The sequence below is a fragment of the Pezoporus wallicus genome, unplaced genomic scaffold (assembly GCF_028554395.1).
Source record: "Pezoporus wallicus isolate ANWC-B61680 ecotype Strahan unplaced genomic scaffold, APGP_CSIRO_Pwel_v1 contig_6732, whole genome shotgun sequence".
Lineage (NCBI taxonomy): Eukaryota > Metazoa > Chordata > Aves > Psittaciformes > Psittacidae > Pezoporus > Pezoporus wallicus.
The window spans coordinates 768,944-794,704 of NW_026638638.1; the positions used below are offsets into that span (position 1 = coordinate 768,944).

At 37.4% G+C, this 25,761-nt stretch overlaps 1 protein-coding gene across 3 annotated transcripts in view; it reads right to left on the reverse strand.

The window, feature by feature from the left end:
• The window catches only part of PARD3B (par-3 family cell polarity regulator beta), a 424,254-nt gene that overhangs the window by 212,146 nt on the left and 186,347 nt on the right, over window positions 1-25,761 (reverse strand). For all 3 annotated transcript variants that reach the window (XM_057411714.1, XM_057411715.1, XM_057411713.1), the window contains exons 5-10: window positions 24,009-24,100; window positions 13,744-13,830; window positions 9,960-10,085; window positions 5,371-5,726; window positions 3,553-3,692; window positions 2,678-2,806 (exon numbers count right to left, since the gene is read on the reverse strand). In XM_057411714.1, coding sequence (XP_057267697.1) covers window positions 2,678-2,806; window positions 3,553-3,692; window positions 5,371-5,726; window positions 9,960-10,085; window positions 13,744-13,830; window positions 24,009-24,100 — 930 coding nt within the window. The remainder of the gene's footprint in view (window positions 1-2,677; window positions 2,807-3,552; window positions 3,693-5,370; window positions 5,727-9,959; window positions 10,086-13,743; window positions 13,831-24,008; window positions 24,101-25,761) is intronic.

Genomic DNA, 25,761 nt, shown 5'->3' on the forward strand with positions numbered 1-25,761 from the left:
AATGCCACCACTGGTATTTCTTTATATTACTTGCTTTGTACCCATGCAACTATCAAATTCTCTCCAGAAATCAACCTAGGAACCTGGTTCTTGTGGAGCAACATGTTCATAAGTGGTTTTGTGCATGGTCGCTAGTGGGTCCAACTTCCAGAGGCAACCTTGCCCTAGGAAGCTGTGGGGAGTGAGCACATTTACTAGGCAGTCCTTCTACTTTTTCTTGTAACAGGTAACAGCGAATCTAAAGAAAACAGCTTCTCAGGTTACAGACCCTGGAGAACTGCTCAAATTAAGAACAAGTCTGATATAAAGCAATTACTTTATTATTGCCAGGCATTAACAAAACCCCCAAGTGTTTAGGTAAACTCTGCATGCATGTTACACAGCCAGAGCATTCAGTTACAGCTGTCCTTGAAAAATATTGGATTATCCACTGCCTTTCCTCCCAAAACCAAACATTTAAAGTGCTGGCTTTTTTCTCCTCTTTGACCAAAACAGCACTGTAACTTTCGAGGTAGCAGAGGAGTCATTAGTCCAATTAGTCCAATGAGTATCATGGCTAAAGCTAAACACAAACAAAAAAGCTAAGGTAATTTTAGTCTCTTTTTTTTTAATCTTTGTCGAGACTATTCTCAAACATCTCATGAATTCTAACAAGCATTGTATTATTATCAACATCTGGTAGCTTAAGGGCATGGTAATCCACACTTTTGCTGTGAGCTACCAAACAGATGTTGCTGAAAGGCTTTTTAATTTTGAAGGGCTGGTTCCATAAAATTACCCAGTGAATTTGTAACTCACATTTGTACTATACTTACTGTTCTTGATTGGGATAACAAGGAACACAGAACAGTATTAGAATTCACATATCATCTCCCTTACAGTGAAGGCCATCACTTATGCATCATTCTTTTGCAGAGAAAGCAATCTAAGCGAAGGTCAAGCCAGCAGGATAAATGTGGCTACTTTCTGTATTTCAATCATTCCAGTCATAAGTAAGTCACCTCTTGAAAGGTAGTTGATCCTTACTGTAGGGGCTAGAATTTAATAGCATGCAATTGTGGCAGGTAAAAATTATAAATAACTTTCAGATTCTTCCAGTCTTTTATGCCCACACACTGGTACAGTAATTTCAAAGAGAATTTGTACTATGACAATAAAGAATAAGGTATAATGTTGGGGGATAGGAGAGAGAGAAGAATAATACATACTTTTCTTTAAAAGTATGTTTTCCAAGTGATGTGTTTTATAAGTTAAACCTGCAAAAAAACCCTGTTGATGGGTAGCATTTTAAAAAACTAATCTCTTATTTAGAAGAGCTGGTGGAAGAAAAGAAAACCCAAATATAATAGATAATTTAGTACTTTCAGACTCAGAAATTTTCCTCCACATAGAAACTGACCTTCCAGCTTGGGGCTTACTAAACGAAGTATTATGATGACCAACTTTGGTGCTTTGGGAATCTGACAATGAATGCCCACAGTTAGAGGGCAGAACATATTCTGCCATTATAAAAAAGGAAAATGAAAACAAAACCAGTTTTATTAAGACACTTCAGAATTGCTGTACTACAGGAAAAAGTGGGCACCAGTGGCACAAGAGGAAAGGCTCACATGAGAGAATCTGAACTCCCTTTCAGCTTCTTATCCTACCATAGGCAACAGACACCCTTACCTCAACAAGTTCCAACTGGTAACAAGGAAAAAGAGGAAAACTGTCAGCAATGTTTTGTGAGGAAATATAATAGAGGATTTCTGTAGAAGATCCTGCTAACAGTCTAAAGCAAAAGGAAAGGCAAGAAGACTGCATCTTAAGAGAAGGATAAAGGCGGTTTGTGTCCTTTAAAGGAGATAAAGTGAGACAAAAGCAGGAAATGCTGTCCTTCCCTTATCCTGAGAACTACTTAATGAAAGGTCAAGTATAGCCATCAATCAAGATAAGGAAGAGACAACCAAAGAGATGACCTTCTTTGAGAGGAAACACGTATGTATCACATAGCACTCTTACACTGATGTAGTCCTCCCTCTGCATATGTGAGAGAACAGTTTCATGACAGTGTTAAAAAAAGAAGCAAAAATGAAACACTTGACATAGAACAAAATCGGACATGCAAGAGCCTAAGACTAGCAGCCAAGTAAAAGCTTGCTTCCAAAATTTGTGAGGAATGCAATGGAATTCTATTCCTTATGCTCCTGCAGCTTGGCAACTGGCTTAGAAGGTACATCTCCTGGGGGCAGCCACCCTCAATAGTTTGTTACTGATAAGCTGCAGGAACTTATTACATGCACTTTAAACTTCTGGTTTAAAGTTTGTTTGACTTTGGGTTTAAAGTCTTTTGAAAGAGAATTATCCATTTTCAGCCATGCTTGACCTCACAGTTACAAAATTAGTTTACAATGTTCACATGTGAGTTATACTTATGATGTCATTTTTGGGATGAAAAATCAGATTGCATGGAAATGTATCTAAAGTAGACAAAATGAAATATCTATCGAAATCAAAGGTAAGTATAAGTACTTCTCAAATGCAAGCCTTACAGAATTATTCTTTGCTGGGTTACTAGCTGGATAACCAGCTACCCTTTGCTTAGCCAACAACAGTTAATTTCTATTTCTTGATCTAATTTTAAAACATGTCATTGTTTCAGTATCACTCTTCAAGAAAAAATTGACAAATTTACCAGCTCACGAGGTAGAAAGGCTTCCTCCTGACGAGCCACCAATAGGTAGACAGTTTCCCCTTGCTTTGTGCTCCTCAGCATAGCCACAAGCTCTTCTTGGGTTCTGCCAGTGATGTCCTGTCCATTCACCTACCAGACACAAAAGAACAGACGATGTCATATCTGTATGACTGTCTTTCATCATGTACCCCTCACCTAACACAGGTGTCATTCAGTGACTGAGAGCAAAGAAGAATTAGCAACAGCTCCCACGCTGTCTCTCCCTCTGGCCCTGCACAAATAACCTTTTCCCCTCATTTTCACCATCTGTTAGAGCAGCTCTGTAGTACTTACCCACCTTGCAGGGGGGTTGTGAGGCTTAATTAGTTTGTAAAGTGCTTTGAAGATGAAAAGTATAGAAACAAGACCTAAGTATTAAAACTGTTTACTTCGACAGCTTTTTGAGGTTAGTAAGTTAAACAACCCATTAGATGAGGCTGTAAGTCACAAAGTATCTAAAATTTTAAACAGACAGATTTGAGCAAAATTGCCTTCAGATGAACGCTTAACTGCCTTGATATTAATCTGAGACTTTTGGACATGACTGAAGACCATGTTTTGTTTCTAAACTGATACATTTATCTGCTTTAAGAACCATGATTTTATTAATTTCCCCCTATTCAAACAGGCACAGGTCCTTGTGAAAAGCACCTTTTTCCAATCATAGTGTCAAATACTTGTTGACAAACAATACAAAAGACATGAGACTTTTTTCTTAAGGCAAGGTCAAGAACTGTAATTCCATCATCAGTAGCATGTATAAGGAAATAAAACATTTATGCCCAAACCAGCAATCAATACTCAGCAATGCAAATACAAGGGATGTTTATCCTAACCTCTAGGATTCTGTCTCCTGACTGCAAACGACTATCTTTTACTGCTGCACCTTTCGGCAAAATATTCTTCACAAAAATCGGACCAGGACCATGCACTGAAGAGTCTCTGGTAACCACAGTGAAACCAAGTCCTTCTGGACCTAGAAAGTCAGATAAAAAACTCCCAATATAAAATTCAACAAGAAAATGATGATTATTAAAAGTAAGTCAACAATGTCAGAGCATATTACGGGCACTCATTCAGGTTAGCTCTTTAAAAAGAAAGCAAACAAAAAGCTGTAAACACAAGTATTTTCTGCACACCTTCACAATTCTATCGATGTCAGAACACACGCCCAAATCCTCCTGCAACAGCTACAAACGCAGATACTTTTGGATACCCCACAATAATACAAAACAAGCGAGAACTTTCATTTTAAAGTGTTTACATTTTCTCTAGGTGGTTTTAGTATCAGCCTTCACATTGATGTCAAGTCTTTGAAATAAATCGGAGCAATCAGAATTGTTTATTTATGAGCATACATATAATTTATCAGGTTTTACTAAAACTTGGAGAGAAGTGGAAAACGTCACATGATTCGAATGCGAAAACTGCTGAAAACATGCTGTTAAGAAAGGAGGAAGTAGTGTTTCAAAGCTTCCATTAAGTGGAGTCGTTTGCTGCTTGGAAATAAACAACCTCAAGCATTCATAGATAAACGTGTTAACAAATAATTACGGAGTAAAAATCAATATTAGCAGGTACTGCCACAAAAATCACCCAGGAACAGCAGGGTACATAAAAATCTTTTTTATATTGAGCAGGATTGCTACCCATTGTAATAGCCTTCAGAGATATCATCTCAGTATCTCATTCCTATTATTTCTAAAAATATAAATTACTGTTACAAAATCAAAAGCATTACATCTAAAATACAGAGAATACTGAAGCAGGTTTTGTTAACACAAAGCTGAAGAGTTCAGAAGTAAAAATGAGTGATTTAAGTTAAAAAATAACAAAAAATTAAGAAATGACAGCTTGATTACATTCATTACATGTTAAAAGCATAAAGTTACAGACAGTTTTTAAAAGGGCCACTTCTGGCATCAAATTTAAGTCTCAGCCAAATCAGAGACAAAAATTAAACAGAAAATATAAATGCTAATTGGGATCTGCTTGAGCACATTTTACTACATGTGCATAAACTTGGTACTCCGCGCAAAAGAAGACATCTGCACTGAGCAGCAATTAAAGACATAAACGTACAATTCAGCCTGCTGACAGCTGATAAATACAGATGGGAAGAAAGTGCAGAAAAAAGGGAAAGACAGGTAAATCTGTAGTCAGCTCCTTGGGTAACATGAAACAGAGCAGAATGTATTTTTAAACAGATCTTTAAAAGCACGTTGTAACAGTGCCGTGGTCAATCAGCAGATATGAAGAAAAATAACACATCAGCAGCAGCCAGTTCACATTTTCATTCTGTACTTATGAAAAGTCTAAGGATCTCTTAATACTGCATGTTGCTAATGAAAGACCTTCCACATCACCCGTATCAGATGTTCTAAAATCAATAGTTCTTGTGAACATGCACCCAAAATTTATCAGAAAGCTGACTGGTGAGAACTTCACTGTTAACAGACCTCTATCTTTTGGATGTTTTGGAACTTTTCAACTGCAAATAACTTGCTTATACTTCTAATGTCACTAGTTTAGTTAAATCATGTATATAATAGTTAAATCATATATATTTAGTTAAATCATATATATATATATATATATAATCTCACTATAGAAAACATGATACAGAATCAAGCATATCATCTCCAAAGTCTTACCTTTTTTCAGGTCAATCTTTATTTTCTTTGCATTTTTTTTATTGCCAAAGCCCATAAGTGGAGACAGGGAGGGAGAAGATGACTTTCTACCCAGACGTGGGAGGTTGGGGCTCTTAGCTTGTAGTGCTGCCTGTACACCTGCCTCAAAGCTGCTTGTTCCAGAAAGATTAACTGTTTTTAGAGCAGGTTTAGGATGAACAGGAGGTGGAATCTTTGTTTTTGCAACTCCTTCTTCATTATCCAGAAAACAAAGAGGAGCAATAGCACACTTCTCATATTGTTCTCGATTATACGAAGGAAGGATTTCCAAGATGACACTTGGAAACTTCATTGCCTGACGGAAGATGTCCTGAGCCCTTTAAATGAAAGGTATGAAAATTCACATCACAAACTGGAAAATCTGGGCAGAGTTTGAAGTTATTTCTAAACTCCTTTACTTTTCAAGTAGGAAAAGAACATCTGTCAGAATTCCTGACATCAGCCAGAATAAACTAATGAACACAATTCTTCATGCGGAACATGAGGAATGGAAGTTCTGATGGCAAAAGCTCACCAAAAGACTCCTGAAGTCATAGGTTGCTACTTTTTTCAAGTGTTTGTCTGTTACATATTTTCTTGTTGGCATAAAAGCACACTGAGCACTTATGACCAATTGCTCTGGTGGATACAACTACTCTAAGCAAGCTCAAGACTCCACTTATTCCAACTACAACCTCACTGACCCTTAGATCTCTTAATCTTTTCATTTTCACCTAATGCAACTATCGGCTGATTCTACAGCAGTAAAAAAGGATGAGGGTATGGGATATATGGGATATATTTCAGAAGAAATATTGTGACTGCAAATGTTGCAATACAAAAGGATGATGGTATGGGATATATAAATATCATTAAAAAACCTGGTGCCCAAAAAGGTGCAACTATTTGTGTGGTTCCACATAAACAGATAAATAAATAAATAAATATTTATTACTCACATCTTCCAAGCAGTAACCTCTTCCTAAGGTGGGTATATAGACTTAATAAACGCCTTTATAGGTGTGCTCAATTGCAACATCAGAAACCGTCTCAGAGCATTTAATGAAACTACTTCCCTTGAACTGTCAACGTAGTAACAATACAGACTTCAGGTTCCCATGCATTTCAAGGCATCAAGACAAGTTGACCAAAGCAACTGTTCATAAAGCTTTCCCTGGATTTTGAGTAACCAATAGGTCTGGATAATCGAGACATTTTACAAACCCTGGATTCTAAAGGAATAAAGGAGGCTTCTCTCTCTCTATGCTCTCCTCTTCCACCTTTGATGAAGTGCACTGATTTTCTTCCATATTGCATAAGACAACTGAAGTACAAACAGAAGTAGTAGCTGAAGCACATTTCGAGAATGAAAAATCAAGAACTTCTGCTTAGCAGAACTAGGTCAAGAGGGGAAGTAGTGGCCACATTAATTTTTAAATAAATCATGGTGTCCTTTTGAAAACAATTTACATTTCTCCCACCTTTCTGCAGCATGTCTGTCAGTCAAAGTCAATATTTTACTGAACTCTTTGCTATAGATTTACACTCAGTTATGCAACAGGAGCTAAACTTGAATGTACTTCCAAAATAGTTTTTTACACTGATACAGAAAGGAAGCCACTGGAAATGTTAACATCTTGAATACACACCTATTGCTTTCCCATGTGAATGAAGCCACATGGTACTTCCACCTTGCAGTTATACACAGTGGAAGGAAGGGTTTGTTTCAAGAGGGTTTTTTGCAGCATGAAGATACTGAAGTCAGGGGGCAGTCCCAATGGATACTGCTGTGGGAAAGTACCATCTTGTCTACACTGAGTGTATGGGCACCAAGAGTCAGAATAATTAATTGACAGGAAGCTTCCAGAAGAAAAACCTCAAACTTGGAAAAGAAAGATAGCACGGAGAGTGCTGTAAGGAAGGTATTCTTTCAGCATCACCCTCAAGGATTATGTTTCAGATCTGTAAACACCACTGTCCCTCAGAGGTTATAGGTGACACTCTCATCTGTGGCCTACGAGTGTTTCCAAGGACAGACCTTACTCTGATAGTAGAAACCATGGCATGCTCCCAGCATAAGGATGTAAAGTCATAATTGGGTTTCTTTCACACCCCATCTTCATCCTTGCAAGTAGCCACTTGGTCATATGTTGCAAGGTAATTTAATAACTCAGTTTCAAGAGATGAATATTTTAAATATATGAAAGAGAAAATATAAGACGATCTTCAAACAAAAAATAGTGTAAATAACGCCAGACATCCTGTGGGAAAGCCCTTGAGGGGCAAAATAACTGGCTGCACTTCAAAGAGAAAAAATAATGTATGGAGGAATTTACATTTCTTGAGACCCCAAATGCATACTTTAAAAGAAGTAAGGGAGTCAATTAAAAGAAGTGCTAGAAACTCTGCAACACAACAGAATGTAATTGAATGGATTAACAGCAAATGAAAAAGCAGACCAAGAGTCCCAATAAATAAAACTATTATAAACATGGGAATACAGAAAGTAGGCTGCTATTACAGTTGCAGAAGCAGCAATCATCAGGAGCAATACTAGAAAGTCTCTGCTGAAAATGGAAAGAGACAGGATGTAACAGTCTCTGCTAAGTGTTAAAACAGCTTTTACAAGGGTTACGGTGAAATGTCAATTTGAAGCTAGCAAACAGATTTTCCTCTCAGAGGAGAATCTGATGATGCTTCTGGGTCAACAATCACTGGGACAATACTCATCACATCCATTACAATTACTGCATTTCTGTGACTTGGACTTCTGTCAGGTTAGTACAGGTATGTCATGCCAGATGAAAACTAAAAGACATATCCGCTGAGAGTTTCAACCTGGAAAGCTGCATTCTTAGCCATTCTCAACAGCCAAGGAAGACGGATGATGCCAGAAGGCTGTTCTGGCAAATTCAGCAGAACAATGTTACAGCACATGGAACCAGGCTAAAGCTTGTCCAAAATACTCCTCCCAGCCCCTAAACGATGTGGAGTCCTCACTGCCCACAGTTTTTCTCCTCAGATCCAACACCACTGCAACCGCTCCTTGTAACTGTAACGTAAGGTGATTTAGACCAATTAGATTACATTCTGATCTGAATCACATTTTAGTTACTTCTCTCACTCTCCCCATCACAGAGAGAGATTGTCTAACAAGACCAGCCTCTCTAAACTAGCAACCGTCTTTGTAAATATCTTTTCCAACTCCCGAAACTTTGCAACTTGGAGAAAACTGCATTTCTCATTTTGAAGGAAATACGTGATGGAGAACTGGAAAGTTCAGTGCAGTATTTTTAACTGTCCCAAAATCTAGTAACCTTATAGAAAAATATGTGGAATCCTTCACTCCAGATATATATTTCCATGGGCATAAAGTCTCTGGAGAGCTGGATACATCCTGAAGAGAACACAAAGGAGACCACAGATTTGTAAAAGAAAGATTACATACAATTTTGAAAAGAGAGGCTTTGATTCAGGCAAAATCTCACTTGAGAAGGATACAACTTCATTACAAAACGGCACAGGTGAGGCAACAAACATTTTCATATACTAACATTTATGTTCTGATAAAGTTGGTATCTCATGTAGGAACTTTCATGGGTGGAAGAGAATGGCATGTACTGTATGGCAGCAGGATATGTTTACCACCAAATATGCAGAAAGCAGTAACTTAAAAAGCTGTTAAGGAGCAAAAAGCACAGCCTCAAAAACAAGGTAAATACCCACACTACGGAACTATGCTGGATTTATGAAAACCTGTTTTGCAAATATTTATCCCTAACAGTGAAATTACTTATTGGATTTTAGTCTGGAAACCTTGAACTGTTTAGAAAGTTAAGCTTCAACTCCCTTGACATCTCAATAGATTTTTGTTATATTATAAACAATCACTCAGCTGTCTAAACATATGGATTAAAAGTAAAAACAAATTACTGTTTAATTACTACAGCAAATATCTGTGAAATTTGAGAGGCTATTCTTTTGTGTGACAATGTCACATTAATTCACAGCCTATCAAAACAACCTGTTACTTCATTTGAGATAGAGAATAAATGTCAACAGATTTGTAATAAGTCATAAGAGGCGAGACTTCCCATTTAGCTCAACTAAGCACAGTTTGACAGTAGTAGAATTTTTAAAAAATTAAATGCTCAGTAAGCTGCAGCACCAAAAAAATAAACCCAAAATAGATCTTATTTCATTTGCAAAAGCTCATAAAAACCACACTGCAATGTTGACTCATTCTGAAAGTCTTATGAGGAAAAAATTACAAAAAAAAATAATGGAAAGAGATAACAGAAGAATCAGAAAGTGAAGATAACTATTAAGAATTTAAAGCTATTTAAATTAAGTAAGCACAATAAGTTCACTAAGACTCCAAGCAGATTCTTCTCCTCAGATTTCACATTATTTGAAGGTTTCAGAAAGAAAATTACAAAGTCTCTGCCAGGTATCAATTTTACAGGCATTTTATCTGAAATAAATACTAATCCCTTTGCATGAATCACTTAATAAACACAGCACTGTATAAAATCCTGGCTAGTTAAAAGTATCCGCAAACTAGCACTTACTGTGCAAAGGTTTTATCTGTAAGGTCCACATGGTTAATCTTCACAATGCATTCATTTTCATGGAACAGACCATCACGCCTGGATCTGCTGTTTTCTTCAATACCGCGGATGAAGAGTCCCAGCATCCTAAAAGACACCAAAAAAAAAGTGAAACCTATCCTTATTCTGATGATATGAATCTATAGCAACTAAAAACAGATCTTAATCTCTACCATGTATCAGATGAGACAGAGTAGACCACTATGAAGGGTTTAGCCTAGAGAAATGATTTCCAGCTTGCTCTTTATCTAAAAGGCAGGGGATTTCAAGAAACACCAAGAAAAATTGCTGGACACTAATGCTATGCTGCTTGCTAGAACTTGCGGAACCACAATCCCCTAAGTCATACTTGGATAAACAGAAGAAAACACCTAAATCTCCCTATCCAGTTAAAAATTTGAATGTAGTTTAAACAATATTTTTCTGCGACTAAGAAAAATTAAAATGCTCCAAAGAAAAGCACAAACAGATAAAAAGTAATTTTCTAACTCAACTACAGTAAACTGAACAGGCATTAGGAAAAAAAAAAAAAAACAAACCCAAAAAAACAAGCCAAACGCTATTTCTACAAATGAAACTTTCTAGTTGCCAAAGTCCCTTGTTTTGATACATGACAACAATACTATTTATTCATGGAGCAGGAGAGCAGCAAAACATCAAAATCTATGCTGTTTGTTACCAAGTTACTTGCAATTTAAAAGCTGAGGTGCAGCACAGAAACTACTGATAATGTGGTAAGAAAACACGTATGGGTGGTGCAAAATTCCAGCATGGCTAACTGCTGGGAACACTAGTCTAGTTCTGTCCTACCTGGAGCATCGCTGGACTGCAGACTACAACTCAACATAGATTTACCCAAAGATACCAGCATAATGTCCAAAATACCTGACAACTACATGTTTGTGGAGACCTTTTATAATCAAGTTTTACCCACTAAATTTCCATACCACATCAGCATTGAAGGCAGATGACCTTTAGAGACCATTTTCTACTGGTTGTACTCCATAAGATATTAATGTGCAATTTCCAACATGCCAGCATTCCAACCACAAAATGGAAGTCTTGTATTTTTTTTTTCTCAGATTCATGACTATCCCTCATATTTAAGTCTATTCAACAGATTCACAGCACGCCATTAACTATTTCAAACAATGCTATTACGTTCACTGTGAACCTGATTTTAGATTTACTGCATGGAGATTTAAAAATTTATATCATATCAATGTACTTTAAATAAAAACTTTGTTCCTATTGACTATTACTTCTCCAAAACATCTAACACAATAAAAAGATTTAATCTATCACACAAAGATTCTCGTGCAATCAGTGTTACCCTTCACTCAAGGATTCAAAGGGGAAGTGGTGGTAAGGGGACACAGCTCTATTGACGACAAACATTCAACTAGGGGCAATCAGCCACCGAAACCCTAATAAAATATATAATAAAACTATTACCTATAGAACTAATACTATATATACTATATACTGTAAATTCTATACTAATACTATACTAATACTATAAATACTATATATTTACTATAGAACTAATAAAAAATAATCATGTTAAGATGCAAACCAATAAAAGTAGAGAAATAAAAGAAACTACAAATTAAGTCAGATGCTCACTAATCCTGGGGTACTTAGATACTGCATCCATATACTGCAATAGGATTGCCCACTTATCTGAAACTCGAGTGTGCAAGTGGCTTGAGTTACATGTGCTGTGGCAGCTTAAATTCATTACTCCCTTACTTTTTCCCACAGACTCAATTTTAGCATTATTTTAATACACCATTAAATTTTAATTTCTCTTTTTAATGATATCTAAGTGCAAAAGAAAGGGGAGAAATTATTTCCATTAGTTTTGTAGTTCCTGCAGAAACTAAGATTTTCTCAATAAATACAATGATTTAATGACCTCTAGAAAAAGCTTGCTCTGCAGCAGCACTGGGCTAATGCCATCATTACCTTGTTAGAAGATAATGCTGCAACTGAAATACCAGACCAAGTTAGTCATGGCCAGCGTGCCCCCATAAACTGTATCTTGTGATTAACAGAAATAAAAGATGCTCTTCTGTACTTTTTCCTGTTATGATGAGTTAAAATTTATACACTAGTCTCAGGCTTGATTAAATAAGAGGGACAAGTGATTTAAGTCACTCTAGTGCTTTTACAAAGATATTGGTATGCTACTGCCAAGGGCCATTAAAATTTCAAGACAGCTGTCTAAACCAGTAGTCCACCTGTCAAAAACCCCTTTGCTCCAGGGGATCCCCAAAAGCACTTGCAAATAAGGACATATTATCACACATGCAATGTAGACCAAGGAACTCCATTTTTTCTTCATGGAGGTCTTTAAAAGCTGCACCTAACATGCTGATACTTCAGTACAGAACTGTATTGCAGTCACAATAATTACTGATTGTAATAGCTTGCAATTTCACCACATTTTTACCTAATGATCGTGAAGTAACAGCGTAAGTCCTACAACCTTTATGGCATACCTATAACAAAGATCTATTATTGTCTGCATTTCATGAAGGGGTAACAGACACAAGTGGCTTTCAAGACAAAGAAGTGGACTGTACAGCCAAGGACACAACTCAGACTTCCTATAGTTCCCACTGAAGACCAACTTTCTTCTTCAGACAGTGACGACACTTTTACAGGCAGCAGGTGGATGTCCATTTTCCCTTTTGGTAATGAAAACGTTTTGAATGAATTTGGGTCTACTTACAAACTCAGGTCTTTCCAAGAAAACATTTACACAAGCAGACTTTTCCAAGACAATTTAGTCTTTCACATTCTCTGTTCTACATGAAAGTTGACAAGTAAAGAAAACACTTAAGAATTAGACAATTTTTACTTTTGCAATAATTGTCTTTGTGTTACAGGCAGCCATTTTGCTATCAGGTAGTGTCATTTATTACTCTGGCAATTTCCCATCTCTTATTCAGGGCTGCCAGTGTCAAATTAACTCTCTGGTTAAGGCTCTGCATGTCAAATTTCAGCCTAGAATTTTTTTATATTTTAACATCTGAGTTACCTAGCTTGAAAAACAGAATGAAAATGCTGACACTGTCTTAACTACAGTGCATCAATAAGAGCATGCTGCTATAATAGGCTTTTGTGATCTCAACAGACTATGTTAAATCATTTATAATTAAAGTAATTGTATTGTGACAAAGAAAAGTTCATGGTATAGTGCACATTTTATAAATGCTATACAACCAGATCTGAAGGGTGGCTTGAAAAATATAAGGCACGACCAGACAAGAAAAGGGTTTTTTTATTTTTCTTGTTTGATATGTCACTAAGGAAGGGCCTATGCAGAGAAATTCAACTGGGGATGGGAACAAAACAATAAAAAGGAAACTAACCCCTCCCTCCACCCTGAAACACCCCCCCCCCCCAACTAAACTCAAACCCCACACCCACAAAACCAACCTGACACCGGAAAAAACAACTAACCCTCTAGGCCTCCATCTTTAGTATTACATTGCTCTACAGAGACTCTAGTTTACCATTCAGAGAATAAAACCAGAGGCAATTAAAACGACATACAGGAACATACGGGCAGGTATTGTCTTATATGTAACTTAGACTAGAATATATTTTGGTGTGTCATAGATGAGCTTTCATTTGATCATTTATTTTCCTTACGGTTAAATCATAGGTATTTTAAGAGAACTACAGCTGAAATCCTTTCTTTAATATACTTCTAAGCAATGCAGAAAATCCTTACCTTCCACTCAATGATGAAAAAAAGGGTACTACATGTATTCCTAAGGGTCCACCGTCCCCAGAAATCTCCACTGTTTTTGTCAGTTCACTAAAAAAGAGCACAGGGAAACATATCTAATATGCTTCTTTACAGAATTCTCTATGTTAAAAATAAACTTCTGATTATTTAGATAGTGAAAAGGGCAGAAAAAATACTCAACTCCAAGCTCACAAATATGTAAACATACAATGAAAGGTAAAATGGCTATCAAATTCTTTAATTTTTTAGATTAGTATTTGTGTACTTTGAAAGACACCAAGTATTAGACATTTTCCTAAGTCAACCCTTAAGTAAATTAACCAGTATATTAAAGAATAAGCTTTTAAGTCAGGAGAGACTTCATCAGTAAAAAGAAAGGATTCTTCTACATGTTCTTAATTTAAGCTCCACATGAGCTGCTTCAGACGGTTTCCCCATAGGGATACATTATAAACACAAAGATCACACATTAAGGACATCAAGCCAGTAAGTAAATTAGTCAAATCATATTTAAATATCTTGATTTCTGCTATCAGTTGCAGAGCCTCACTAACAAAGAGCAAAACAAACTAAAATCTAAAGTGCAACTCAGCTCATTTTATCAGGAAGCTTCCTTCCTCAAACACCATTCTCAGAAACTTCTACATTGTCTGTCAGATTTTTGCTGTTTCATGGCTATGTGCCGTTTCATTTCCTATTCAGTATTTTACACTGCCAGCCTTCCAGTGACCTTAACTCTATTCTGGGTGATTATAATTTGAAAAGGAAGGTACTGGAATTGGCTAAAACATAAAAAAAAGGAGAGAAATGGGTGTAAGGTCCGTATTCAAGCAGAACACGTTCCTTCTTTCTATACTTGTCTACAACCTATTTAACATCCCTCCCTTCAAATTGTACTGAACACCATCAACACTCAGTATTAGTGACCAGTGGAAAACTACTGGAGTTTTGCATTGCCATTAAAACACCCTAACAGCCTCAAGCTGTAAGAAGCTCTGTGCTTGCACACCAGTCCTATAGCCTTTACAGAACACATAAAACTGAATGAAATGGCCACTTAATGGACTGCCATGAGTTAAAGACTTAGCCTAACTGGTGTAAGTGCAGGCTGCTGTTGAGAACAAGACTTCTGACCTTTCTCCAAAAACCATGCAACAGATCTAGAAAGCCCACATTTGCAAGATAAGATGACCAAGCTGACTCTTCTGTATCACCCCACCCTCCCCCCATATGATATTTTTTCCTAGTACAACTTCCTCTGGGATCAGCTGACTGGTCTCACTGACCCATGGGCTTGTGATTGTTGGATATGATGCAAAAATCAGGACAATTACTGCAACTGATCTTAGACAAATTCTGGCACTGCTTCCTCGTAATGCAAGAATTTTTTTTTGATTTTTTGTAATGAACCTTTATCCAGCTTCATAATGATTAATCAGAAGCAACTTGCCCTAAGATACAATAATTCTTAGCTTAGTCAGCTTAATATGGAATAAGCCTATAAAATACATTTATATGATTTTTTATATGATAAAGTTTTGGAGCTTAGGGAGGTGTGTGGGTTCTTTGTTGGGAGTTTTGGGGAGGGTATTTTTGTTTGCTTTTGTTCATTATTATTTCCGGAAGTCCAACACTGGAATGTGACCGAATTTTACGGACTTGATTTTCCATAAAATTGAAATGGACAGACCCTGAACAAGAAGCAGCTACCACTGATCCCAATGTAACAGATTTTCATGTTGTTATATTTATAATAGACACAATCAACAAGCATTTCTATTTGCTGATCTTGTTGTATCCTGTATTTCTCCCTCTTCATAAATCAAACAGGGAAATCCTGACAAAATCTTCCTGTAAGGCTTTTTTTTGGAGACCTTTGTTTTCTAGTGAAACTGGCCAGAAAAGCTAATGAGGGCTGTTACCAAAAGCTCAAAAATGCATGCATAGGAAATCAAATCTTCCTTCAATTCCATCTTCTACTTCCTCCAATTCTCTTAAAAGACAAAAAAAAAAATGTTAAAAACCTACTTTTATTGCCTTTTGAAGTTCTACAGAACTAAAACATATGAGCAAAGTAGTCAAATCCTACAGATCCAGAAAATAATCAGAAGTAGTGAATGGGCTTTCATCTGAACAGGAAAAATCTAAATAAGTTACTGTTGTCCCCACATAACCCCATGTCACTTAAGTACTCCAGGGAAGTTGTCTTCCCAAATAACTGTAAAACAGAGCAGGGATTTTTTCTGAGGGCTATCATGACAGACAGGTTAGCTGTCATATTAAATCAATGCACTTGCAGCTGTAAGAGGGCTCAAAGCCAAAGACAACATGTAAGTTTAGTTTTAAATCTAACATGAAATCTCCACACTAAGAAAAATAAGTTTCTTTGTGAAAACAAGCAGCCCACATGCACATTGCGTATTAGTTTTAAAAACACTGTGGCACAACCTGAAAGTCACGGATGTAAGAAAGCACTACATACCCAGAATAAGAGCACATTCTGTATACATATATAGAAGGTACTTTAGAATTATATTTTAATTTAAGAAAAATCTATGAGTCAGAATGACTTCTCATGACAAAAGTGATTCTTACATCTGAGAGAAAACTGTCCTACATAATAGCTTTAATAGATCTTTGAGGACACATAATTTTTAGAGCTATTTTCATTGTTTTGTTTAGGAACGTCAAATATCAGAGACTTGGAAAAATTTGACATTATTCACTCACGCTGTCCATCTTTCAGCAGGTTTAATCTGCCCACAAAAACAGTGAATTCCAGACGCGTTACTATTCCACACACTGGTTAGTTTACACTACACTGGAGAAAGTATGCGGGAATAGGGCGTGGCTGAAGGAGATCCTAAACAGGGGGAGCTTTAAGAATTCTGATTACTAAACGCCCCAGGCAAAAGGGACAGCAAAATGCTGGGACTCTTCAGTTTGACAGAGTCAAGTTCAAAAACTGAAAGAAGGGGGTGGGAGAAAGCAGAATGGCTTCCCACTGATGGTTGATAGCTACAATACTGACAACAAAGGATAACACATACAGATATATTCCTACAGCAATCAAAATAAGTGAACTTTAAAAAAGCATTTATCTCAGTGAAATTTATCAGAACTGCACGGCTCACCCAAACTAGAAACACAGCACTCAGGCTTCTTCATATGCATGCTGGCATCTCCCTTCCTCTGGCTGCACTAGAGGTGCCTCAGAGGTCTCAGCAAAGGGAGGACACCTGCCTAGCATGACCTGACTGTGGCATCCAAGAACATATTCAATATTGTACTATTGATTTTTAACCTGCAGAAGCTGTCATCATTTACTATTTAAATTCTTTGTTGCTTGATGTTTATTGATTTCTGCCAGATTCTTTACAGTCTATCACATTTGTCAGGAAGGCTTGCCATGCATATTATTAAAAATGTTGATGAGTACAGTTTAGCAAAGAGAAATGTACATATGTGCATAGTGAGCATGCACAGGAGTCCATGTGTAACATGGAAAGCAAAACTTAAAAGGAGTGCTGCACATATCCAGTGGTGAATCAGTCTGATGTTCAGATTGGCAGTGCCCTGGCTGTTGAATTCTATGGCTCCCCCTCCTGAAAACTGTACCAAGAATTAGCAGTTTGCCAGTTATGCAATGGGAAAAGGTCTGTTAGCTGAAACCTTCTGTGCACTATCCAATAATACCAAAGAACCGATCTCAACCACTGAGCACACAGATTTGGAAAGACCTCTCTCCAGAAATAGACATTTTGCAGCTCTCCAACCAGACCTAGTTTGCTAAGGCGCTCTGACCTTCCCCAGTGACAAACATAAGGAGAATCTTTGTAGGATATCTCTTGGAGAGTGCAGTAGATGCAGCCTGAAGCAGATTGTTTTGCAACATACTGAAGACGGTACCTTGGGAAAAGCTGCATTCTGCATGGGTTACTGGGAAAAACATCATATGCATGTCACAAGAATCTACTGCCTGAGTAAACACAAATCAAGAATTTATCATTCCAATGGCATACGCTTTTGCCCTTTTAGGCTTATTCAACACTTGCACATAAGTCTTCAATTGAAGCACAACATGGCAAAGTGAAAACCTTTGCATAGATCATTGAACTCCTCATATGTGTTTACGAAAAGGTATAGATTATTAATGCTGCTGTTTCTGAAAAGAAAAAAATCTCTTAGCTCAGGATGTCAGCGTTTCCCTTGCAATCAGAAAAGCACAGCTGATATTGTGAATGTGCTTTGTGGTGGTGCTGACCACAGCCAAGTAAAAAGCACAGGAAATGTCACTCTGATGCAGGGTGCTCACAGATGAAGTTACGAAGCTGCACTTCCTTGCTTGTTCTTCACTTGCGCTTCCCATCCAACAAGTCAATGCTGCTGTTCCGGTGGGGAAAAGCATCCACTAACAAGGGGTGCTGACATCTGGTAGAGAGCACTGGCCTACAGGTAAAACAACGATACCAAATGGAATTTTAAAGAGGAAGCATGCATGGGGTGCATAAAGAGGGTGGTGACTCTGTCCATGTGCTACTTCTGCATATAAAACAGTACAGTAGTTGACGGCACTAAAGTGTCTGTACCCATTCTTCCAGAGAAGCTTCCAGAGTAGCCAGCTCAACTCAAGCTGTCAGACAGCCCATTTCCATCTACTTCCTACCCCTTTTCCACATTTTAACTTCCCTCTTCTAAACTAGATACGCAAAGCTCTGGTGAAAATATCTTGAAAGCCCTGAAGAAGAAACGAGCTCAAGATGTTAAACAGTGTGAACACACCCAAATGATGAAAATCTGAGCAATATCTATCTAGGGATGGAGAGCACCCTACAAGGAGAGAAGAAAGCAACTGAGCATGCAGAGTCAAGGAGAAGCTTTTGAGGCACAGTTAAGAAAACCGCTCACCCTCTTTTAGAAGAGACAGGCACATTTCATCTGCTCCATTCTATACAAAACTGAACAAACTATCCACAAAGCTTAAATATTTGCTGTGAAACAATATAGAATGCTCCAGTTTCAGGTTTGAAGAGGTAATCAATCACCCTCTCCTAACTAAAATGCGTTAAATCTAGTAAAGATACACTGTAATCCAGATTTTTTCCCCCCACTAGTATTAGTTGGTTCCCGTAAGATTAACTGTCTAAAGGTTTAGAGAGAAACCAGACAGCCTGCATGCACCAGCTCTGTGCATCTTTTTTTCTTTAAATCAAGTTGTTCCAATCGTTTGCTATTAGACTAATGAAAGACACAGTAGTTAAAAAAAAATAAAATACTGAGAAGGAAAAGAAATGCTGCAGTTACACTTTAATTATGTACCTACAGTGTTTAAACCAAGGAACTGACCCTGACCTCTGTGAAAAAGAAATGGGAAGACAGCAAAATGGAACATAATGAAAACACGTAATGAATTATCTATGCATAAATTACCCTTTGAATTCCAAACAATCCACTGCTATTAAACTAAACATCCATGTCCAAGCAGATTCATGTTTACTACTCCTTAACATTCAATTTTACAAGGAAAAGCAAGGTTTGCAAAACCAGTATTTCTATGTATAAAGTGCTAAGAGATTCAATGTTAAGGGTAGTGACAAATTTCCATCTGATTTCTGTGGAGTATCAAGATCCTGCTTTTACTTTAAAAATCTTTCAGTCCTAGTCCAGAATATGAAGGGAAGCAAGGAAAAAAATATCAAATGTTACACACTGATGGCATTAGCTAGTCTTCCCTTGCTCTCAGCATCATTTTTTCCACCAAACAAAAAAAATTCCACCTTCAGAAATCACGAGAGGGTTGTCATTAGTCCCGTCTTTATTTATTCCATTAAAAACTGCCAGTGACCCAATGTTGCAGTTCTCTCTTCTACCAAAGTTCAGTTCTTGAAAGGTCAAATTAAAATTTTCAGGCTCCTGAGGGATATAGTCCTGAAAAGTTTCCCAGTACTTTTACAGTGAAATGTTTTAAGAGCATCCAAGCAAAGAATTTCCTTCCTATTAGCTCTGAACAGAGGAGCTAAAACTCCTCCATGCTGTCATTCATTTAATTCACCAAATGTGCAACTAATTTTACCTGCTTAAATCAGTGAATGGATTTGCTTCAAGTGAATGGATTTGCTTCAAATGGAACAGTTTTCCTACTTGAGTGAGAAATGTAAACCAAGTCAAGTCTGAAGCCTTTAACTTCAGCTGACTAGGCTTCATAATCATAAAATATTAATCACGGTATTCTTTTTTTCTTCCTCCTTGTGAAATTGGCTGTAGTTAGAGAAGGGACACGGACCTCAGATAGGTTTGTGCTCTGATGAGAAAGCTCAGATAATTTTTTTGGATGACTAGCTACTCTTTTGCTTAAGTGCTACAGGTCATAATGATTATCAAACTCAGTGATGGGAAGGAATATATTCTAGTGAAGGCAGCAAGAGCAATAGCAGTTTCTTTCTTCCATACTAGGGAGTGGCTCAAAATTAGGCTGAAATATTAGCCTTATTAATATCATTTAACATGGCTTATTTAAATGAAGGCTTATCATGATTTGTTTTTTTTTCATGGCCCTTATATCTTTGAAATATCACAAGACAGATACCTGCACAAATCAGAATTTATTTATATAACTAATACTTCCTTTCAGAGAGAACAATGCAAATGGAGTCAAATTAGATATTAAGATGCTAGTTTTACTACTTGTGGAAAAAAGCTGTTTTATTATTTCATACTATTTTATTAATATAAACTTCTTATATTCAGTCAAATTAAGGTATGAGTAAGAAAGATAAATGGTCTCCACTGATTCGTTTTTCTTTATAAACCTATTACTCTTTTAAAAAAATTTCAGGAAAACAGTTTAAAAAAACCCAAAACACCTCTTCACATTTAAGGAAAAAGCCATACAAAAATCAAAATAATTGCCTTAATTTAAATTCTTTGACTTTTGAAATTCCAGTGAATTTCACAGAAATACTAACTTTGCTTTACAAAGTAATGTGTTCTGAATTCCTTTTAAGGTGACTGAATAAATTGGACTATAATACAAACGTATGATTATAATTCATAATTTTGAGGGGGAAAAAAATCCTCATACTCCCCATCTCAGCACTTGCAGGCAAAATAGCGTTTTCAAAAATCTCCTTAGGACACAGGAAGCACAAGCAAGGTAAAATTATTTTACTGAGACTCTACATTTAAAGAAAGACTGGTCCCTTCTCTTTTTCTTCATTTTGAGGGGTAGAGGGAGAGGTGTATATGTGTGCTTGTTTTGTTGGGCGTTTTTTCCTAATGTTTCTCCTTAATGCATTAGTCTCAATGCGGCATTGAGGTTAAGGTGGCAGATTAAGACAATTCATTTTATCCCAAAATTATTTTTTTAGATACATATTTTTATATATATATATATATATACGCACACACATATATATACATATATATGCATATATATATATACATAAACAATGCAGAAATGTTCTCAAGAATACCTTGTTCTGGCCAGTTTTCCTTTCCCTCTGCTCCCTGTCCGTTCAATACTGGTGCTCAGGCAACAGTTGAGTGGACTCTGACCTATATTCTTTACTACTTTTCCTTACATGCTCCTGTGTCAAGACAGCTTGCAGAATTCTGCAAAAATCCTAAGAGATTTACAGAAATCCGTGCTTATTATCGACTGTTTTGTGACAGAAAAAGGGCCATTTCAGAAAACTGAATACCTCTGAAGAGTATCACAGCGGTCTTTTTCATTGTCAGTATTTCCAAAAGCCACCAAAATCAGGTTGAAGATTAAAAGCAAATGAGCATCACAACCTTCTGAAGAATGCCAAATGCAACAATGACTTGTTTAACTCAATAAACGATATTACGATCTCAGAAAATTCCTAGGAGGACTTAGACGATCTAAAATACCCTAGTAAAAGCATAAAGACAACAGTAAATATGAGGATAGTATGCACAGAGCTTGATTAATCCCCATTACAAATTAACGGATCAAGAGACAAATGAGTGCATATATTTGGTGATGCATAATAATTACTTCAGGTGAAACAAGCTGTAGAAGTCTTTAGCAACATTCCATAAAGAGAAAATAAGTATTAGCAACTAAAGCGACAAAGTTCTATACCTGCATGAAGAACATTAATCAGGCGGTGTGTAACTTAGAGGCCTGGCAGGTGCAGAGAAATCTGGAAGAGCACTCCAATTCCTTTGCATGATGAGACCATGCTAAAAATATGTATCAGCACCAGCAGGCAAGAGAAGAAACTATGAAATGGCATATAAAGGAGGTGACAAGGAGGCCTCCAAGTGGGAAGAAAAATACAGACAGATGAGTTGAAAAGCACAACCACACCAAGACAAAAAAAGTCTCACATAAAAGAAATAATAACTCAAAGAACAAGAACAGCTAAGAAATTAACTCCCTTGCATAAAAAAAAAGACTAAATTTTAACATGTTCTAACAGGAAAGATGATCCTTCTACCACAATCCTGGCATGGCCCAGAAGACCACAAGGGTTACAGCCCTGCTTTTGTGAACTTCCCCACAGGCTTCGGGTATGTGACTTCATGCATCCTTCCCAGACTTCACTGAGGTAAAATGGGAATATCAACACCTGTTCTTAAATCAGTTGTTTGTGAGGATAAATGCTCAAAGATTAAGGTATGCAGATACTGTTTATTTCATTTTTTTTCACCCAAGAATGCTGAAGAAGCTGGCAGAGGAGCTTGCCAAGTCACTCTCAATAATCTATCAGCAGTCCTGGTCTAGAGGGCAGGTCCCTGAGGATTGGAGGCTGGCCAACATGATGCCTCTCTCCAAAAGAGGCAGGAAGGAATACCCTAGAAACTACTGCCTGTCAGCCTGACCTCAGTGCCGGGGAAAGTCATGGAGCAGATCATTCTAAGTGAGATCACAACGCATGTGTGGGAAAATGGGGGGATCATGCGCAGTCAGCATGGCTTCATGGAGGGCAGGTCCTGCTTAACCAACCTGATCTCCTATTATAAGGTGACTTATCATAAGAGATGAGGGAAAGGCTGTGGATGTTGTCTGCTTGGACTTTTAGTAAAATATTTGACACTGTGTCCCACAGCATCCTCCTGGAGACACTGGTTGCTCATGCCCTGGACAGGTGTATTCTTTGCTGGGTTGGAAACTGACTGTAGGGCAGAGCCCAAAGACTGGTGGTAAATGGTGTCACATATAGTTGGCGACTGGTCACTAGTGGTGTCCCTCAGGGCTCAGTATTAAGGCCAGTGTTGTTTAATATCTTCATTGACGATCTGGATGTGTGTACCCTCAGTAAATTTGCTGATGACATCAAGGTGGTTGGAAGCATTGATCTGCTGAAGGACAGGGAGGCTCTGCAGAGAGATCTGGACAGTCTGGATCAACGGGCTGTGGCCAGTGATAGAAGGTTCAACAAGGCAAAGCACCATTTAGAATTTTCCCTGTGATTTCAGGAACAATAAACACCAAAGCTCATTATTAAACCTCTTGGGAAACCCAGTTTCTTCTTATTTCAGCTATGCAGCTCTCAAATTTTACTGTATTAGCTTCCAATGCAGATTATATATTTACCTCAGTTTCACTCAAAATGTAGTTTCATCAAAGTAAAAGCTATTCCTCAAACTATCAATGTAACCACTACCACCTTCAGTTTTAACAGCAATGGCCATGTCTGTTTTATTATAACTGAAGAGAGAAAAAGGATGCATTCAATCCAACTACTCTAGTGAGGTAATGCACAGGGAAATACTGCAAATATTGGCTATAGTTTTCACAGTGTATAAACATAGACATAAAATCTACTACAGGATACAGCAAAGTAATAACCTTACCACCCAAAAACAGAGGTGACATTTTAACTGAAAAAGATCATTTTAGGATTATATGGTTCAGCTGAGTTGGTATTTATTGAGATATATTACCTACAAATATCCTCTATCTTGGCATTAATACTTACAGGACTGAATAGAAAGCAAAAACAGAGTACACAGTAGTAGCATATTTCCCCCTTAGCCTTACACTACAAACAGCACAAGAAATTCATATTCACCAACAAGGTAAAAGACTCATGCTCAAATATGTGCTTCAGTATGTGAATGGAGTGCATTTTTGGGATGGGAAAGGAACAAGGAGGAAGAGATCATGACGATGAGAACAATGCAGATTCACAGATGCAGCTGGAATGAGAAGCCTGCCTTATCATGTGTGTTGATAAAACACACTTGAGTTAGCACTGAACAGATGAAGTTCCTACCTGACAGGGAGCCGGGCCCTCTGAGCCAACAACAGTTCTGTCAGTCCACTGGGGTTCATCTCCCCATCCTGAAATGATACCTGGGATGCACCCTGTTGAGAGATTTCAAAGTGCATTTTTAGACTATTATGTATTTATGCATATATATTTTTGAGTCAATATTTGGGAGAGAAAACAAGCCATAAGTAACATCATCTCACTGACAGTGAGGACTGAAAGACTCTTTCTGTATGCAATGTACGTGACACAGCATTTGGAGAAACAGGAGGGGATCTAAAGTCCTGCTCTTCACACCAGAGTCCCACCATGCTTCCACTGCAGAAGTTCACAGTACTGCTTCCTTACCTGTCTGTCTAACCTGAATCTCACTCTTTCCCATACTAGGCCACCTTCCTTCTGCAACAGACTCCACAGACCATCGGTAAACCCAAGCACTTTTCCCCCTCCTCTTTCTATCCCTTAGAAGCATTTATCTGGTAAAGACATATTTTCACAGTTACTTCACAGAAAAAAAAAGTAACAAGTTGGCCAGACACAAAAATACAGTTCACACAGGGACCTGGCATTAATGCTAAAGCTCTTGAAAACCATTTTTTGGCTTTCTTTTTGTGATCCTTAGACTCTCAATGTTTGCATTTTTTTTTCTGGGAGAGGGAAAGAGGTACCAATGAGATAAGACCACTGTCAGCAGGTGATATATTAGCTTTAACATACTGTACTTCGTTACAACCCTTATGGCAATAATGTAAACAGAGCAAAATCCGTAACAGAGCCCTTCTTTGGAGAGGTCACTTCTGTCAACTCCACAACAGGAGTATAGCTGGAAGACATAAATCTTCAGCTGTCAACACACCAAGAGAATTCAATTCAGAGCTTGATCTTAACCAGATAAAGCATAAAGTTAGTAATTATTTTTTGTTGTTGTTGCAGTGGTACAGTTTTCCAGTGTATATACTCGCCATATCAAGTTGTCTCAAGGCAGAAGGTTGCAACGTTATAAATTAATTCCAAAGAACAAAGCCAGCTAGATAGGTAATTTAATTTTCAATAGAAGCTCTACACTGTATATTAAAACTTCCAATGTCTCTCGAAAGGTGGCTCTACTCAGAAAGATGGCTTTAAAGGTTTGGTGCTTTCAGTCCTTCAAAGATCTGCAGAACTCATTTTCAGTTTATAAGAATCAAGAGAGTTGCAGGCCAGAGTGGGTTGGTTTGAGTTCTAAAAAAAGAATCATGACCAACCTCACAAGCAAACCCTTACAACATAAGTCAAACTGGATCCCCTTTTGGTTCACACACTGCTTTTGAGCCCACAGTATTGGTATGGTTCTCTTTGTATGTTAATCGGAGCACAAGCCAACAGACTTGGCTTCCACTGCAAGCCAAATATAGCTCACTGAAAACGAACTGATGTCACTAATGGAAGAACTATTCTAAGAAATGTACACTGAGTATGTGCCATCTCTTCCAATCACTTTTCACAGTGGAACCACATGTCAAGGAACAATTCTTGTTACATGAAGCATATTCCATACTAACCTCATAAATCAGGAACTCAACCTCAAGTAAAAACCTCAATCTCTTGTTCATATTTTACAGACTGATTGTCAGATTTTCAATAGCAGAAGGATTAATGACCCTGACTCCCAAAACTTGACTCAAATTCAGCTGACAGTGTAATAGATTTACAGTGACAGTATTGCAGTTTTCACTTAGGAAACAGGAATAAAAAACAAAATGGTGTGGTAAAAACA